A 17,552-nucleotide genomic window follows, 5' to 3' on the forward strand; every position below is an offset into this window, starting at 1 on the left:
TTTTTTTTTTTTTTTTGCGGTACGCGGGCCTCTCACTGTCGCGGCCTCTCCCGCTGCGGAGCACAGGCTCCGGACGCGCAGGCCCAGCGGCCATGGCCCACGGGCCCAGCCGCTCCGCGGCACATGGGATCCTCCCAGACCGGGGCACGAACCCGTATCCCCTGCATCGGCAGGTGGACTCTCAACCACTGCGCCACCAGGGAGGCCCGGCCTGTGCTTTTGATGTCAGATGCAAGACATCATTGCCAAATCCAATGTTATGAAGCTCCCTATATTTTTTTCAAAAGAATTCTGGTTAACACCTAAACCCCTGCTAAAATGCCCAAAGAAGTGTTGATAGACTGCAGTCCTCATAAATGCCATTAAAAAATCATTTATTGAGACGAACTTCCATTCCAGGAAATGAACCATTTCAAAGCAGTTTAGTGTCATTTAATAAATTCACAACGCTGTGCTCGTCCCCTATCTTTGCATCAGTACTTTATGGTTTACAAACTATTTTCATACCTATTTTCCCACTTGATCTGCACAGTAATCCTGAGAGCTGGACAGAACAGCAAACAAATCACACAGGCTGGGGCGGAAGGGGCGGGTAACCTACCCATGAAAGTCTGTTGCAAGGCGGGCACTGTGTCAGCAGTTTCCTTCACCGATCTGAGCTCTGCTTGCCTGGCTCTAACGTGCAGCAGTGACGCCCACCTGGGCGGTGGGCTCGTCAGCTAGGCTCTGCTCGTCCCTTCCTCCCTCAGGTGCATCATCAGCCTCTACGTGACCCTCACACCACCTGGGATTTTGATTGCTGGTTATGTCCACTTCTATCTCCAATCCATTAGCACTCTCAAGGGTGGGGCAGATCTTACTGCAGGCACTTTGGAAGTCCCTGCAGAATGAGTAACAGGGAGCTAGGAGCCCCTCTGAGGTCATCTGGCCCCTTCAGTGTTAAAGGTGAGGAAAGGGAGGCCTAGAAAAGGGGAATTCCATAGCCCCACCCACAGCAGGCCCCAGACTTTCCACCCCAATCCTGGAGCTCCCTTCCTTAAACCCTTGCACCTCTCGGAGGAGTAGGGACACCTGCTCCTGCCTGAACCTCACTGGGTCCTCACCGAGATAGCTGCCTAGTGTTTACCTCCTGAGTCCTGGCCACACCTGGCAGTGTTTGAACAAATAGGCAGCCGAAGCTCGGGGCGTTGAGGAGCTTGGCTGTCACACAGTGGGGCAGACGCCAGCCCGGGTCCCTGCAAGCCCAAGGCCTTGCTGCTCAAGCCTCCAGTGGCACCTGTGAGTCTCTCTCCTAGGCACTGCAGATTCTCAGGTGAGAGACTCCACCCTGCCTTCTGCCAAGGCTGCCAACAACCAGGACAGCGTGGAGAGAGCTAGACCATTACGAGCAAAACCTGTCCTTTTGAAGTCAGTGGTTGCGAGTACTGGTCATGGCTCACCGATGAGAGCCAGGGATGCTGGGCCGCCTCCAGACCTGAGTGAGAACCAGCTGTGATTCATGATCGTTAGATGACTTAACAGTGAAACACAAATCCCGTGTGAGTCAGGCTGCAGTCAGTGGGGGCCTCACCAGGCTGGAAAGGATGAAGGAACCCTTTGGCCTCCAGATCCACACCCCCCAACCCTGTTTTCATGTTGACCTTGCTTTGTAGTTATTGTTCGACATTATTATTAAGCATTTCAGATTTTTAAAAAAATCATAGATTATTAGAACGAGGAAAGTTCCTTTGGTATCATTTCCTAGACGGTTGTATAGATACTGCCCAACGTCGGCTGGTAGGCAGAGCTAGGACTGGGGCCGGCGTCCCCTCCAAGTTCTGTGCCACTGACCAGGCACGGCAACCAGCCTCTTGGCCCCAGCCTGTGGCTGGGGAGGCCCACGGTCTACCGGGATCAGGCCAGGCCTGCAGCTGGCCGGGGAAGGACCCTGTCCATCTTCGGACCCTCCTCAGTCCTGCGCTCCCCGCGTTCTAGTCTAGCGGCGCCCACCCCGCCCTGTTTCCTGCTGAATTTTACTCAACCTCTTAGCAGACTTGGCCAGCCTTAGGTTAACCGGGCATAGTTATTATGCCCACCGGCCTTTCCTGCCGTCCACGACCGGCCAACGCCACGGCCCTGCTCGCAGGAGGGCATCCTGGAGTCGGCGGCGGCAGGGGGCGCCCCCGGCCTTAGTCCCTCCAAGGTTGGCCCCGGAGGCTTGCGGGATCAGGTGACTCCCGCACCCTCGGCCCTGGAGGCTGGGCGCCCTCCTGGGCCACCTGAGGTCCCCGCCCACCCCTTCCCCGGCTCCCCGAGGAGGGGGTAGCCGGCAGCGAGAGGCTGCGCCGACGGAGGGGGCTGGGCGCTCAGACGCCGCGCACGCGCCGGAGCCCGCCGGCCCGGTTCGGAAATGACGACCTCGCGCCGGGTCCCGAGCTCGGGCCCGCCAGGCCCCGCCCCTCCCCGTTCAGCCTCCTCAGGCCCCGCTGCCGCTCAGGCCCCGCCCCCGCCAGGCCCTGCCCCTCACGTCCCGCCCCGCGGACGGCGTTTTCAGCCGGCCGGCCGGCTGCAACTATCGCGGGCGCTGGGCCGGGCGACGGGCGAAGTTGCGGCCGGGGCGCGGGGTCGGGGCCGGGTGGCCCGAGGCGCCCGGGCGGGGTACGCCCAGCCGGCTGCGGCCGCGGAGCAGCCATGGCGGAGGCCGCCCCGCAGTACCTGGCGCTGCCCTCGGGGTTGCTGGAGCTGTGCGCGCTGCTGGGGGCCCCCCGGGACAGCCTCCGTTGCCCCGAGCAGGTAAGGCCCGGTGGGGACACCGACGCGGGCGGGGCGGCCGGGGAACGGGGTCGGGCCCAGCGCACCCCGCCGGGTGCGCACGGAGCCCCCGGCGTCCGCGGGGTGGGGAAGTTGCGCAGAGGTCCGGCCGGGCCGGCCACCTCCAGCCTCCCGGGGCGAGAGCAGCAGCTGTTCTCGCAGCCGCGGTGGAGTAGCGAGTGGCAGCCGGCTGGGGGCTCCCGTCCCTTCCCCTCCCCTCCCTTCCCCTCCGGGAGCACCTCTCGGGTGGGACCCGCTGGAGTCGCAACGCGATAAAGTGTGATGGAGAAGCTCGCGTCCGTCGGGCCGCTTCCTAAGCGCTTCGTCCCGCTCGGCTTCTCTGTCTCAGGACGCCCACCTGGGTCAGGTGAAGACGCGGCTGGGCCGCCTGGAGTTCCGCGGCCTCCAGCACCGAATTCTTGCCCGCTATTAAATGATTTCACTCATTCCACAGATTCACGGTCTCCTAGGGGCCGGTGCTGTTTTGGCACAGCATAAGGATATTTTCGGTAGATTTAAGGACCTCCTTTATATATTCTCCATTTAGTCGGTATGCTATGAAACGAGCTGTTTTTCACTGTAAGTCACTTGCAGCCCGCCTCCCCCCGTTCTCCGCTCTGCACCCTGGCAGCCAAAGTGGCAAGCTCGCGTCCCTTCCTCTGGGAGCGCGGCTTGGGACGTTCTCCTTCTTTTTTCTTCCCTGTGTTCTCACTTCTTCTTAGTTCCGGAGCCCTGGCTTTCTTTGGAGTGAGTCTGTGGCCCTCTCTTTCCCTTGGCCTAGATGTCTGGGACTCTATCATTTTTCTCTGGTTAGTGGTAGTGCTCGGTGTGTTCGGAGAGTTCCCGACTCTATACTGCCTAGTTATCTGGACAGGTCCTTTCATCTGGTTCCAGACGACAGCAAGGAAAGGCAGAGAAAGCCATTTTGAGTTATTAAGGCTGCAGGGTTGAATGAGCATCACCAAGAGGAGCTAAATGTTGCAAAAGTTAACCCGGCTAAACGTCTGATAATGCCTTGGTGGTCTCTACGCCTTGGCTTTAGTATAAGGCCCATTTCGATGATTTCTGCATTTCCCTCCCCATCTCACTCCGCGAGCCCCCATCGTGTCTGAGTCCCCCTCTGGTCTCTGCCTCCTCTGACCCTGTGGACTGAGTTGAGTTGTCTCCCTGCCTCTCAGTGCCAGATGGCATTACCTCGTTTTTATTCTGATAGGAAATGACCTGGTTTCAGTTTTGGTCTTCTCCACAGTTGGGCATCTTGCTTCTTGGGTGATCACAGCATGTCGGTTCGTTGCCGGGTTGAGAAGAGGATGATGAATCATCCGGCATATTTACAGTGGTACTTTCCTGAACTAAACAGACTGCGACATTTCCCAAGTCGGGTGGGCAGTCGACCACTCTGCGTTTTAGCTATCATCCTCTTTATTCTATACTCTGCTTCTGTTAGGGCTTCGGCAAAGGGTGGAGGGAAAAATAGTTGAAGGAGCAGGAGAAGAAGGAGTGTTGTGAAATGGAGTAACATCCTCATTGTAAGACGTACGTTAATGGTACAAGTAATGAAACATAGGATATCATTTATTCAGTTTGATTTTTATAGCAGTTCGACTTTGAATGTCCAAGGCTTTTAAATAACTTTTAATTTTACTTTTAAAAGTCACCGTTTCTCTCTGATTCAGGGATTCCTATTTGATGACACATGAAAACAGAAGCCCAGAGGTATGAGAAATATCCAGCTTGATGTTAGGATGGTGTAGTGTCCTAACTTTATGTTTTATTTATTCCTTAGATGGGGTGGTGTTTGTTTTATTGAGGTTAGTGACAAAGAATTCGAAAATACAGTTCCATCCCCGGTGAATTACTGTGGTCAGTTACATTTCCTTCTACTCCTTGGTTGCTATGGAGACTAAACACATAGATGGGAAGGGATCCATCACAAATCCATCACAGGGCGGTGGAAAAGTGCTCAGAGCACCTTTCATAGTGTAGGTTACTGGCATAAATCTTGCGGGTGAAGGCACATTTTTATGTGTTTTAGTGGAGAGAGCATCCTGGCTTTCCACTTCTAGAGCAGCACTGTCCAACAGAAGCTTTCTAGATGATGACGACCAGTGTTCTTCACCTCCACCATCCAGTATGGTAGCAGCTGGCCACATGTGGCTACTGGGTGTTTGAAGTGTGGCTAGTGCCACTGAGGAACTGGATTTTATATTTCATTTAATATTCATTTAACTAGTCACATGTGGCTACTGGCAACTGTGTTGGACTCTTCTAGAGCATTTAAAAAAAATCTATTTCTGTTTTATTTCACAAATGACAGCCAATCCTATAGTGAAGATCAATGCCATTATGTCATCTAACAATGCCTCACATGCATTAGAGTGTTGTGGTTTTTTTACTCTTTAGTAAGTCAGTGTCTGGGAGGGAAGAGCAGGAAACTACCCTGGGCGGAGTCTGTGGAAATGAACATCATCTTTGGGGCCGTGGGGGGGCAGTTGCAACATGTATCAGAAAGTAACATATGAACCCTCTGGGGCCCAGGATTGCGCTTTCAGGAGTTTATTCTTTTTATTTTATTTTATTTCATTTTATTTTTATTGGAGTATAATTGCTTTACAATGTTGTGTTAGCTTCTGCTGTACAATGATGTGAATCAGCTATATGCATACTATATCCCCTCCCTCCCACCTCCCCCCGCCATCCCACCCATCTAGGTCATCACAGAGCACAGAGCTGAGCTCTCTGTGCTTTATAGCAGGTTCCCACTAGCTAGCTATTTTACACATGGTAGTGTATATATGTCAATCCTAACCTCCCAATTCGTCCCACCCTCCCCTTCCCCCTCCCGTGTCCACATGTCTGTTCTCTACATCTGCGTCTCTATTCCTGCCCTGGAAATAGGTTCATCCATCTGTGCCATTTTTCTAGATTCCATATATATGCATTCATATACGATATTTGTTTTTCTGTTTCTGACTTACTTCACTCTGTATGACAGACTCTAGGTCCATCCACTTCTCTACAAGTGACCCAATTTCATTCCTTTTTATGGCTGAGTAATATTCCATTGTATATATATAATGTATACCACATCTTCTTTATCCATTCATCTGTCATTGGACGTTTAGCTTGTTTCCATGTCCTGGCAATTGTAAATAGCGCTGCAATGAATATTGGGGTACATGTGTCCTTTTGAATTATGGTTTTCTCAGGGTATATGCCCCATAGTGGGATTGCTGGGTCATATGGTAGTTCTATTTGTAGTTTTTTAAGGAACCTCCATACTGTTCTCCACAGTGGCTGTATCAATTTACATTCCCACCAACAATGCAAGAGGGTTCCCTTTACTCCACACCCTCTCCAGCATTGATTGTTTGTAGATTTTTTGATGGTGGCCATTCTGACGGTGTGAGGTGATACCGCATTGTAGTTTTGATTTGCATTGCTCCAGTCATTAGTGATGTTGAGCATCTTTTCATGTGCTTCTTGGCCATTTGTACGTCTTCTTTGGTGAGATTTCTATTTAGGTCTTCTGCCCCTTTTTGGATTGGGTTGTTTGTTTTTTGGATACTGAACTCCATGAGCTGTTTGTATATTTTGGAGATTAATCTTTTGTCCGTTGCTTCATTTGCAAATATTTTCTCCCATTCTGAGGGTTGTCTTTTTGTCCTGTTTATGGTTTCCTTTGCTGTGCAAAAGCTTTGAAGTTTCATTAGGTCCCATTTGTTTATTTTTGTTTTTATTTTCATTACTCTAGGAGGTGGGTCAAAAAAGATCTTGCTGTGGTTTATGTCAAAGAGTGTTTTTCCTATGTTTTCCTCTAAGAGTTGTATAGTGTCTGGTCTTACCTTTAGGTCTTTAATCCATTTCGAGCTTATTATTTTTTTTTTTAAAGTTTATTTATTTATTTTTTTAATTAGTTTCTGCTTTATAACAAAGTGAATCAGTCATACATATACATCTGTTCCCACATCCCTTCCCTCATGCATCTCCCTCCCTTCCACCCTCCCCATCCCACCCCTCCAGGCGGTCACAAAGCACCGAGCTGATCTCCCTGTGCTCTGCGGCTGCTTCCCACTATCTATCTACCTTACGTTTGGTAGTGTATACACGTCCATGCCTCTCTTTCGCCTTGTCTCGAGCTTATTTTTGTGTCTGGTGTTAGGTAGTGTTCTAATTTCATTTTACATGTAACTGTCCAGCTTTTCCGGCACTGCTTATTGAAGAGGCTGTCTTTTCTCCATTGTATATTCTTGCCTCCTTTGTCATAGATTAGGTGACCATAGGTCCGTGGGTTTATCTCTGGGCTTTCTATCCTGTACCATTGATCTATTTATGTTTTTGTGCTAGTACCATACTGTCTTGATTACTGTAGCTTTGTAGTATTGTTTGAAGATGGGGAGCCTGATTCATCCAGCTCTGTTTTTCTTTCTCAAGATTGCTTTGGCTATTCCGGGTTTTTGTGTTTCCATACAAATTGTAAAATTTTTTGTTCTAATTCTGTGAAGAATGCGATTGGTAATTTGATAGGTATTGCATTGAATCTGTAGATTGCTTTGGGTAGTATAGTCGTTTTCACAAGATTGATTCTTCCAATCCAAGAATATGGTATATATTTCTCCATCTGTTGTGTCATCTTTGATTTCTTTCATCAGTGTTTTATAGTTTTCTGAGTACAGGTCTTTTGCCTCCTTAGGTAGGTTTATTCCTAAAGTTGCCACCAGAAAACTACTAGAGCTAATCAATGAATTGGTAAAATCGCAGGATACAAAACTAATGCCCAGAAATCTCTTGCATTCTTATACACTAACAATGAAAGACCAGAAAGAGAAATTAAGGAAACAATCCCATTTACCATCACAACGAAAAGAATAAAATACCTAGGAGTGTATTCTAATTACAGAGTCAGACGTGTGCAAGTATATTTGGGTGAGACCTCATTGCTGCCTGTTGTTTAGTATGATGAAGACTTGGGAGCAACCCAGCTGTCCATCAGAAGGGGATTGGGCAGGGGTGGTACTGAATTGTACACAGTGGGACATGCTGAAGTGTCAACAGGAGAGTCAGCACACTGTATGGTTAAATGGGGAAAAAAGCTAATGAAATCATTTAAATATAATTGTGTTTATGAAAAAGCTATATTTATGTATACATTTTAAAAATGGGAAGCATGTATCCCATGCTGTTTAGAACATTACCTTTGAGTCATGGGATTATGGGGAAGGCATTCCCTTTCTATCATTATTTCCTTTATTATTTCTCTATTGTTATAATTTTTTTAAAATTTTTATTGATTTATTTATTGGCTGCGTTGGGTCTTCGTTGCTGTGCGCAGGCTTTGTTTAGTTGCAGCAAGCGGGACCTACTCTTCTTTGCGGTGCACGGGCTTCTCATTGCGGTGGCTTCTCTTGTTGCGGAGCACAGGCTCTAGGCACACAGGCTTCAGTAGTTGTGGCTCGCAGGCTCTAGAGCGCAGGTTCAGTAGTTGTGGCACACGGGCTTACTTGCTCCACAGCATGTGGGATCTTCCTGGACCAGGGCTTGAACCTGTGTCTCCTGCATTGGCAGGTGGATTCTTAACCACTGTGCCTCCAGGGAAGCCCTGTTATAATTTTTTAAAATGAGACTGTATTGCTTATCCAATCAGAAAAGACAACAGGGGGCTTCCCTGGTGGCGCAGTGGTTGGGAGTCTGCCTGCCGATGCAGGGGACACGGGTTCGTGCCCCGGTCAGGGAGGATCCCATATGCCGCCGCAGAGCGGCTGGGCCCGTGAGCGGAGCTTGCGCTTCCGGAGCCTGTGCTCCAAAACGGGAGAGGCCACAACAGTGAGAGGCCCGCGTACCGCAAAAAAAAAAAAAAAAAAAGAAAAGACAACAGGGATTTCCATTTCGGAGAAAAAAAAAAAAAAAGACAGATGTGTAACGAACTGCTAAATGCCAACTTGGCTGGATTGTGGCCACATCACTTTCAGTGACTAAAGGTGGCTAATGGGAATTATGGAGTTCGTTGACTTTACCGTAATGAGCAATTTTCCATGCAGACTGAGCATACCTCCAAGAGATCATGAGTGTCAGGGTGGGAATGGAGGAACGGCATCCACTTGGAGCCATCCTCTGTGCTGACTGTGGGGCTGCAGAGAGGAGGGCCACACAATCCCTGCGTCACCCCGGCCCGTTCCGCCATTCTGAAGGTGATGTAGGACCACTGTGCCGGGCAGCGATGCTCTAGGAGGTGATGGGGAGGTGGACTCCGGATGGTGAAGTTCTAGGAGGTGATGAGCCAGGCGTGATGGCTGGAGGAGGTGTGTGTCCCTGGCTGCAGGGTGAGGAAACGCCTCCTCCAATGAGTGTTGGGTGGGGGTCACTGGTGAGGAGGTGGGGTGAGGCGGGGGCAGGGCACGTGTCAGGCAGAGGGAAGGGCGGGGGGAAGCACAGCATCGTGACAGAGGCGCATGTGTTGAGATGACTGAGGGCTTCAGTCGTGAGTGGCTGGGGCGCCCTGGCTTTGGCAACCAGTGCCGGTGGTCGGCCTGTCACGTGACACATGCACCGTGTGATACCTGCACGGGAATATGCGTGAGGATGGTAATGTGTAGAAACAAACACACTTTTTAGGTCTGGCTGAGGGACAGAGATGGGTCTGCAGGGCTGGTTTGCTGGGATAAGAGGCTGGCGCCGGGCACCGCTGTTGTGGCAGGTGAGGGACGAGTCACGTGTGCTCTTTAGATGGGGGACACCCCCCCCCACTTTGGGAGAGTGGACTTCGGGCCAGGTGGGAGGAGGCGGGGCTGTTCTCTCGGCAGCAACCATGAAGATTAGTTCATGGTGAATCTGTACCTACTCTGAGCCAGTGGTTTGCAAACGTGGTGCAGGTAGGGCAGCAGCTGGGCTTTCTTCAGAGACCTTTCTGCGGCCCACCGTCGAGATGTGGGTTTCCCGATGGGGAGTGAGGGGCCATAGCGCCGGTCCAGCTCCAAATGCCCGAGTGGTGTCATCCTGTCCACAGAGGAGCAGAGAGGTGGATGATCAAGTTTTTGGAAATAAGTGTGGGCTTAATTTTTGAAACTACGTTTAAGGGACTCACCGTGTGTATTGGGAGGCAGTCGGGTACAGCTGGGATGGCCCAGAGGCCCCATCCCTGGGGGCAGAACCCTGGGAGCTGTCCCTGTGTGCACACCTGGAACCACAGGAGTGTAGAGACTGCCCTGCAGGCTGTTGCATGAGGCGGGACTGGGGCCAAGGATTGGCCCTGGGGGTCTGTCTGCAGGGGGCTGCCAAGGAGCGGGCTGGAGAGGTGAAATTGCAGAAAGGAGGCGGCCTTGGGAAGTTTCAGGAAAAGCGGTCGATCAATGAGGGAACTCGTGTGCTCCTCTGACTGTAATTTATACCAAGAAGTGTCCCGCAGTGAGGTGAGGTATCGCCCAGTCTCTGTGGATATAACATCTCACGTGCGGAGGAAGTAGATGAGCATGTTTTCATAGAGAATTAGGTCTGAACTGCTGGATTTTGATAGGAAAGTTTTAGAAGAGGTTTCATACAAGTAAAGAAAAGGATTCCTTTCGTGCATGATACACAAAAGCTTTTAAAATTATACAGCAGTAGGGATTTCCCATGTTTGGTGTTGCTTCCTACTGGCATTAACTTTTTTCCCCAAATATAAAGAAACCGTTATCTGAATTCACATTACATCACATAAAAATAGCGTACTGAGTTTAGAGTGTATTTACTGACTGAAAATGCTGCTATTGTAGATATCCTTTTAAGTGTAATGGTCCCCTGTTGGTACCCCTGATTCTTACCAAAATGTTGACGCTGGCTATTCCTTTTCTGCCAGTCGAGGCCACATTTCTCTGGTGACAGTGGTGTCCTTCCTGATGCCATTTCTAGGGTCCTCAAAGACCCTAGGTTACCCATTCCCCACCATGACGGCCACCTCTTACCTTCTGTATCTTTTACACCCAGAGAATCCTGCTTTACTCTTTTCTGTCTTTACCTGGCTTGGCAGCCCTTCCTTCTTGTGGACAGACTGCTGTTCATAATATCAATACCTTCCTTGGAAGATCTAAAATCACCCTGGCACCAGTGTTTGTTTAGTCCTAACTCACTAGAAAGAAAAAGAGAAGGTGACCTATGTTATTTGGGGAAGAAGGAAAAGGTAAAAGGTTAAAAAAATCTTGGGCCAAGTTGAAGTTTAAAAGAACTGAGGCTAAGGGCTTCCCTGGTGGCGCAGTGGTTGAGAGTCCGCCTGGCGATGCAGGGGACACGGGTTCATGCCCTGGTCCGGGAAGATCCCACATGCCGTGGAGCGTCTGGGCCCATGAGCCATGGCTGCTGAGCCTGCACGTCCGGAGCCTGTGCTCCACAACGGGAGAGGCCACAACAGTGAGAGGCCCGCGTATCACAAAAGAAAAAAAAAAGAACTGAGGCTAAGAAGCCCCTTTTACGGATGCTGGGACGGTCTGGCAGGAGGACGTGGCTCCCCTCTGTGTCCATCAGGGCCTCCTCACTCCTTGTGTCCTCCCAGGCCGGAGGTGACAGGACTAATGTGTGTGGTGGCCTAGTTGGCGAGGCGGGCACGTGTTGGCAAACATGCCCGTGTGGGTTTGACAAGGTGCAGAGCCCTTCTTGGGGCTCGCCGTCCCCACCAGCCTCTGAGGGGACGGGGCGGGGGGCCTCCTGGGGGCCCACGGGGGCTGAGCACCTGACCTGTGAGTCCCTGCACTCACCTCTCGAAAGGGAAGCTCAGAGGGACCAAGTAATTTTCAGCCTTGGTTCCCACAGCGCTGGGATCTGAACCCAGGTCTCCATCGCGGTGCCGGCCCTGAACCGAGCCTTGGAGCCAAGGGGCCAGTCATGACGTCCCCGTTAGCAGCTGAAGGACCAGACTCTGAGGGGGACCGTCACTCGCTGAGTGTAGGGCCTGAGATTTCCTAAAAGCGATTCCTCACCATCTCGAGCTGCTGGTGGGAAAAGCCAGGCACGTGATGCAGACCTCACCGGGGGTTTGGGGGGTGGAGAGGCCAGAAGACAGACGGCAGATGCTACGATGGGAGGGTCGGACAGAGCAGGGCTGGCACCACTGCGGCGACTCTTATTTCCACCTGCTTTAGGTTGCCCAGAAAAAGGGAGTCAAGAGCCTGTCTTCTCTGGATCCGGAGGTCCTGTCGGTCTTCGTGCCTCCGTTTGTCTCTAAGGAGGACAGTCATCTGGCCGGCGTGAGCTGTGTGACGCCGGGTAAGACCAGGAGGCGCTCCTTCCGGAAGAAGAGAGAGAGGCCCAAGGCGGAGCCCTCGAAGGGCCACCCCGGCGGCCCCAGGGGCCAGGACCCCGAGGACGTGGGCATCCCCAACGGCGTGGACCTGCTCGCCCTGCCGCAGCTCTGCTTCCCAGGTGCGCACGGGCCGGCCTTTCCCCAGACTGGCCAGTTCCTGCTGACGAGTGGGCTTATGTTCTGGCTGCATTTCTCTCATTGAGAGACGTTCAAGTGCCTGGTGTAGAAAACTCAGACTAAGGGCTTGACAGAAGGACCTGTCTGGAGGCTCCACAGAGGAATTGATGCGATTTCCTGCTCTCCTGGATAGGCCGGGACACCCCCTTCCCCACTGGGCTCAGGAAATAGCTACCACCCCAGGTGTGCCCTGAAGGGTCTGTCTGGGGGCCTGTTCCCATGGTCCTTCACGAAGTCTTCAGAGCACAGAGTGCCAGCAAAGAAATTGCTGCCGAGGGGGAGGGAGAATGAAGAATTAGCACATCTGGCCGTCAGAGTGCCACAGCGGACAGAGAGGGACGTATCCTGTTGCTTATGGATAGCCCAGGCCTCACGGTGGATGCCACGTGGCCAGATGAGGTTCCTTCTTTCTTTTTTCTGCCTGCAGGGGGCGTGTGTGTGGCCTCTGAGCCCAAGGAGGACTGTGTCCACTTTCTGGTGCTGACTGACGTCTGCGGCAACAGAACCTACGGCGTGGTGGCCCAGTACTACCGACCCCTGCACGTACGTGATTCCCCCAGCTTCCCTCTGAAACTGGGTCTAGGCTGTGGGGTTTTTTCTTTTGCAGTGAAATACACATAATATGACAATCACCATTTTAGCCATTAAAAAATGTACGATTCGGTGACATTAAGTACATTCACAGTGATGTGCCCCCGTCACCACTGTCTAGTTCCAGAACATGTCCGTCCAAAAGGCAGAGTTGTCTCATCAGCAATGCCGCCCCAGTCCCTGCTGCCCCTGGGCCCCTGGCCACCCTTCATCTGCTTTCTGCTTCTGTGGGTTTGTCTATTCTGGACATTTCATATAAGTGGAATCATACAATACGTGTCCTTTTGTATCTGGTTTCTCTCACTTAGTGTGATGTTTTCAGAGTTCATCCATGTTGGAGCACATGTCAGCACTTCACTCCTTTCAGTAGCTGAGTGATATTCCACGGTGTGTAGAAACCACGGTCTGCTTCTCTGTACCTCAGCTGGTGGACCTTTGGGTTCTTTTCACCTTTCACATGTGACAGGTGCCTGGGCTGAGGTTTTGAGAGGGTGACTCAGTCATCATGCGTTTGGGGAGTGTTTTCTGGGCAGGGCCCTGTGTGTGAACCTGCTGGCCTTGGGGAGTTTGTAGGGGACATGATGGACCAGAAAGTACAGGGTGACTGGCTGCCTACTTCAGCCCCAGAGGACCTGGGCACCCAACATATTTTTTTAATGTAGTTTTAAAATTTTTATTGAAATATAGTTGATTTACAATGTTGTGTTGGTTTCAGTGTACAGCAAAGTGATTCAGTTATACATACATATACATATATATTCCTTTTTCAGATTCTTTTATAGGTTTTTACGAGGTGTTGAATATCTGTGCTATACAGTAGGTCCTTGTTGGTGATCAGTTTTATATATAGTAGTGTGTATATTTTAATCCAAACTCCTAATTTACCCCTTCCCCACTTTCCTATTTGGTAACCATAAGTTTGTTTTCTGTGTCTGTGAGGCTGTTTCTGTTTTGTAGATAAGTTCATTTGTCTCATCTTTTTAGATTCCGCATATAAGGGATATCATATGGTGTTTGTCTTTGTGTGTCTGACTTACTTCACTTAGTAGGATCATCTCTAGGTCCATCCATGTTGCCGCAAATGGCATTATTTTATTCTTTTTATGGCTGAGTAATGTTCCATTGTATATATGTACCACCACATCTTTATCCGTTCACCTGTCAGTGGACACTTAGGTTGCTTCCACGTCCTGACTACTGCAAATAGTGCGGCTAAGAACCTTGGGGTGCGTGTATCTTTTCGAATCACGCTTTTTCCCGCATATATGGAGGGGCCCCCGTACTGTGCCCCTGGTAAGCTGTGCAGAGAGCTGTGCCTTCTGGAACCCCACTGCTGTATTCTTTTCCGCCTGAGATCCCCCCATCACGGGCCGAGGCCCCTCCTGCCCTCTCCTCTGGCCCGTGATGCCCACCCGGCTCCCAGGCCCTCTTGAATATTGCCTTTTCGCTCTTTTTTTTTTTTTTTTTTTTTTTTTTTTGCGGTATGTGGGCCTCTCGCTGTTGTGGCCTCTCCCGTTGCGGAGCACAGGCTCTGGACGCGCAGGCTCAACGGCCACGGCTCACGGGCCCAGCCGCTCCGCGGCATGTGGGATCTTCCCGGACCAGGGCACGAACCCGTGTCCCCTGCATCAGCAGGCGGGCTCTCAACCACTGCGCCACCAGGGAAGCCCTTGCCTTTTCGCTCTTTAAGCAGAGCCCCTGCTTGTGTCTCACTGTGTTCTGACCACGGCTCTGTCTCTCTGAAGCCGGCGAGCTTCTCCAGGGCAGGGGCCTGTCTCCCCGTGTCTGTAGCTCCAGCACCGCACTCAGACAGCGCGAGCTCCCCACGGGGCCCCGTCGGTGTTGGTGGAGAGGCCGGTGCTCGCTCGCATGTGGCAGTGAAACGGGCGGGAGTGGCCAGGCGTGCTGAGGACAGCTGTCCAGCCCCTGTCCAGCGTCCTTTCTGTCTGGAGAGGCCGGCACCATCGACAGTGGAGACTGGGATTTGCCGGGGTCGGCAGGTGACGCGCTGTTGCTTTCTCTCCAGGATGAGTACTGTTTCTACAACGGCAAGTTGCGCTGGGAGGCGTCAGGTCTGGGCCGGAGCGCGGCTGGCTGCTTCGTGCCCTTTGCCGTGTGTGTGGTTTCCAGATTCCCCTATTACAACGCCCTCAAGGACTGCCTCTCCTGGTGAGCTGCACACACTCCCTGAAAAGCTTGCCTATGCCCCTTCCAGACGCCCCCTGCCCTGGGCAGCCAGGCTTCTGCGGTCTCACACCCACATCCTTCTCCTGTTGGTGTAAAACTCCCGGAACTCCTGACACAGAGATTTCAGCCTTGATTAGCAATGCAGAGGATGACCATTGGATTCTCAGATTTATTTCGTGATTTGATTTTTCTTTCAATTTCAGTTTATTGACTCATCTGAAGATCTGTAAAGATTTTGAAGTTGACAATCATATAAAAGATTTTGCTGCAAAACTATCTTTAATACCTAGCCCGCCTCCTGGACCACTCCATTTGGTAATTAAATCCGGAATTGTCTTGTTTTTTCTTTGCAAATTGTAAAAGTAATATGATGAAGATGGTTTATTTGTTTGTTTTTAATTGATGTATGGTTGATTTACAGTGTTGTGTTAATTACTGCTGTACGGCAGAGTGATTCAGTTATACATATATATACATTTTTTAAAATATTTTTTTCCATTATGGTTTATCATAGGATATCGAATATAGTTCTCTGTGCTATACAGTAGGACCTCGTTGTTTATCCATTCTGTATATAACAGTTTGTATCTGCTAACCCCAAACTCCCAACCCATCCCTCCCCCCAACCCCTTCCCCCTTGGCAACCACCAGTCTGTTCTCTGTGTCCGTGATTCTGTTTCAGTTTCATAGATAGGTTCATTTGTGCCATAGTTTAGATTCCATATGTAAGCGTTATCATATGGTATTTGTCTTTCTCTTTCTGACTTACTTCACTTAGTATGATCATCTCTAGGTCCATCCATGTTGCTGCAGATGGCATTATTTTGTTCTTTTTTATGGCTGAGTAGTATTCCATTGTATATATGTACCACATCGATGAAAATGGTTGAAATGTTTTAAATGATTTTAAGTTCTAGCTTTGTTTCAATTATGCTTCTCAAGTTCCTTACAGCAGCATTTTATACACTGTTTCCAAAGGTCAGAAAACTAGAAATAAATTAGAAAATTTATTTTCTAAAAATTTAAAAATAAAATTTCGGTCTAAAGTCAAATATTTAGGCCTGAGTTTTGCTGAGTGGCTCATGATAAATAGATGTTGAGCTAGTAATAGGCCCCTTTAGTGGTTAACATGTTAATTACTTGCTATTCAGAAAACACATAAAATTTACTTAAATTGCAAGTTTCCCTTTTGTTTTTTTTTGTCTGGAATATCGGGTATTATATTTAACTTGTTAATGTTTTCTCCTGTCCAGTGTGGTTAGTAAAAAGTAACTGGTTTTGTTGTTGTTGTTGTTGTTGTTGTTGTTATTCACAGTGCCATTCTGTTATTTAATTGATAGAGAAGCGTTTCCTAAACTGAGTTCTGCGAAACACTGTTCTCAAGTGTTATTGGCTATTTTTGATGGGAGGTTTCAGGGTTAAGGAAAGTTTGAGGAAGACCTCATTCCCCTTTTGTCGAGTAACATGTCAGACAGCTAAGCTGTGTGATGAAACCTGTTTGACTCAGCAATTTCCAAACTCATTTAACTGTGGGATGCTTCCTTTTTAAAAAACAGACATCTATTAAATAAACGTCTTGAAATGTACAGTAAATGTCAAGTCAGTTTCACTGTATTCATCCCCTCTAGAAGATTATACATATAAATCTTGTTTTCCTATATTTTGATTATTATGGACAGTTGAAAAAATAATTTATTAGGATATTTGTGATTATGAACTTAAAGTGTATATATTTACTCTTATCCTAAACCCAGCAGTCTGCGGTGGGGGGACACCCTGCCAAGTGCATTCCTGGCCTGCGGCAGGGCAAGATGTCTGTCTACCTTGGTCCTACTCCCAGAAACCTTTGTAGGGAACATTTGTTGGATTTCCGTGCCAGGCACTCATCTTTATTTTGTGGATAACTGGTATTTTTCTTTTTTTTTTTTTTTTTTTTTGTGGTATGCGGGCCTCTCACTGTTGTGGCCTCTCCCGTTGCGGAGCACAGGCTCCGGATGCGCAGGCCCAGCGGCCATGGCTCACGGGCCCAGCCGCTCCGCGGCATATGGGATCCTCCCAGACCGGGGCACGAACCCGTATCCCCTGCATCGGCAGGCGGACTCTCAACCACTGCGCCACCAGGGAGGCCCAATAACTGGTATTTTTGTGCAGTGAAATCATCAAAGTTTACATTCTTATTCTAGAAACTCAACACCTGCTCATTGAGGACCTGCTGCCGCAGTGAACCAAATTCCGAGTTAGGAACAGGTTTACAGTTTACTGTGATTCCTTGTGTTCTACCTTTGAACAGAAGCAATGTATAAACAGTACTTACACGAGTTTTCTGTAATCCACGAGTTTTGGAATCTTGGATTAATTAACATTTGGTTCCTCCATTTCTACCACCCCCAGTGGGAAAGTTTACTGGGGACATTCTCGATGCCTTTTTGTCCCACGTCCACCCTATCAGTCTGTCTCCAGTAGCTGTTTCCAGTTTACACACTTCCACTGCCACCCCTGTTCTGGGCCACCAGCTTCTCCCACCTACACGACTTAGGGA

At 49.8% G+C, this 17,552-nt stretch overlaps 1 protein-coding gene across 5 annotated transcripts in view; it reads left to right on the top strand.

The window, feature by feature from the left end:
- The first annotated feature begins 2,599 nt into the window (after positions 1 to 2,599).
- Positions 2,600 to 17,552, top strand: part of DENND3 (DENN domain containing 3) — a 58,576-nt gene continuing 43,623 nt past the window's right edge. For all 5 annotated transcript variants that reach the window (XM_081258582.1, XM_081258583.1, XM_081258584.1 and 2 more), the window contains exons 1-5: positions 2,600 to 2,772; positions 11,898 to 12,177; positions 12,663 to 12,778; positions 14,853 to 14,995; positions 15,217 to 15,328. In XM_081258582.1, coding sequence (XP_081114708.1) covers positions 2,671 to 2,772; positions 11,898 to 12,177; positions 12,663 to 12,778; positions 14,853 to 14,995; positions 15,217 to 15,328 — 753 coding nt within the window. In that variant the 5' untranslated portion in view covers positions 2,600 to 2,670. The remainder of the gene's footprint in view (positions 2,773 to 11,897; positions 12,178 to 12,662; positions 12,779 to 14,852; positions 14,996 to 15,216; positions 15,329 to 17,552) is intronic.

The sequence above is a fragment of the Mesoplodon bidens genome, assembly GCF_964165515.1.
Source record: "Mesoplodon bidens genome assembly, chromosome: 16".
NCBI classification, from domain to species: domain Eukaryota; kingdom Metazoa; phylum Chordata; class Mammalia; order Artiodactyla; family Ziphiidae; genus Mesoplodon; species Mesoplodon bidens.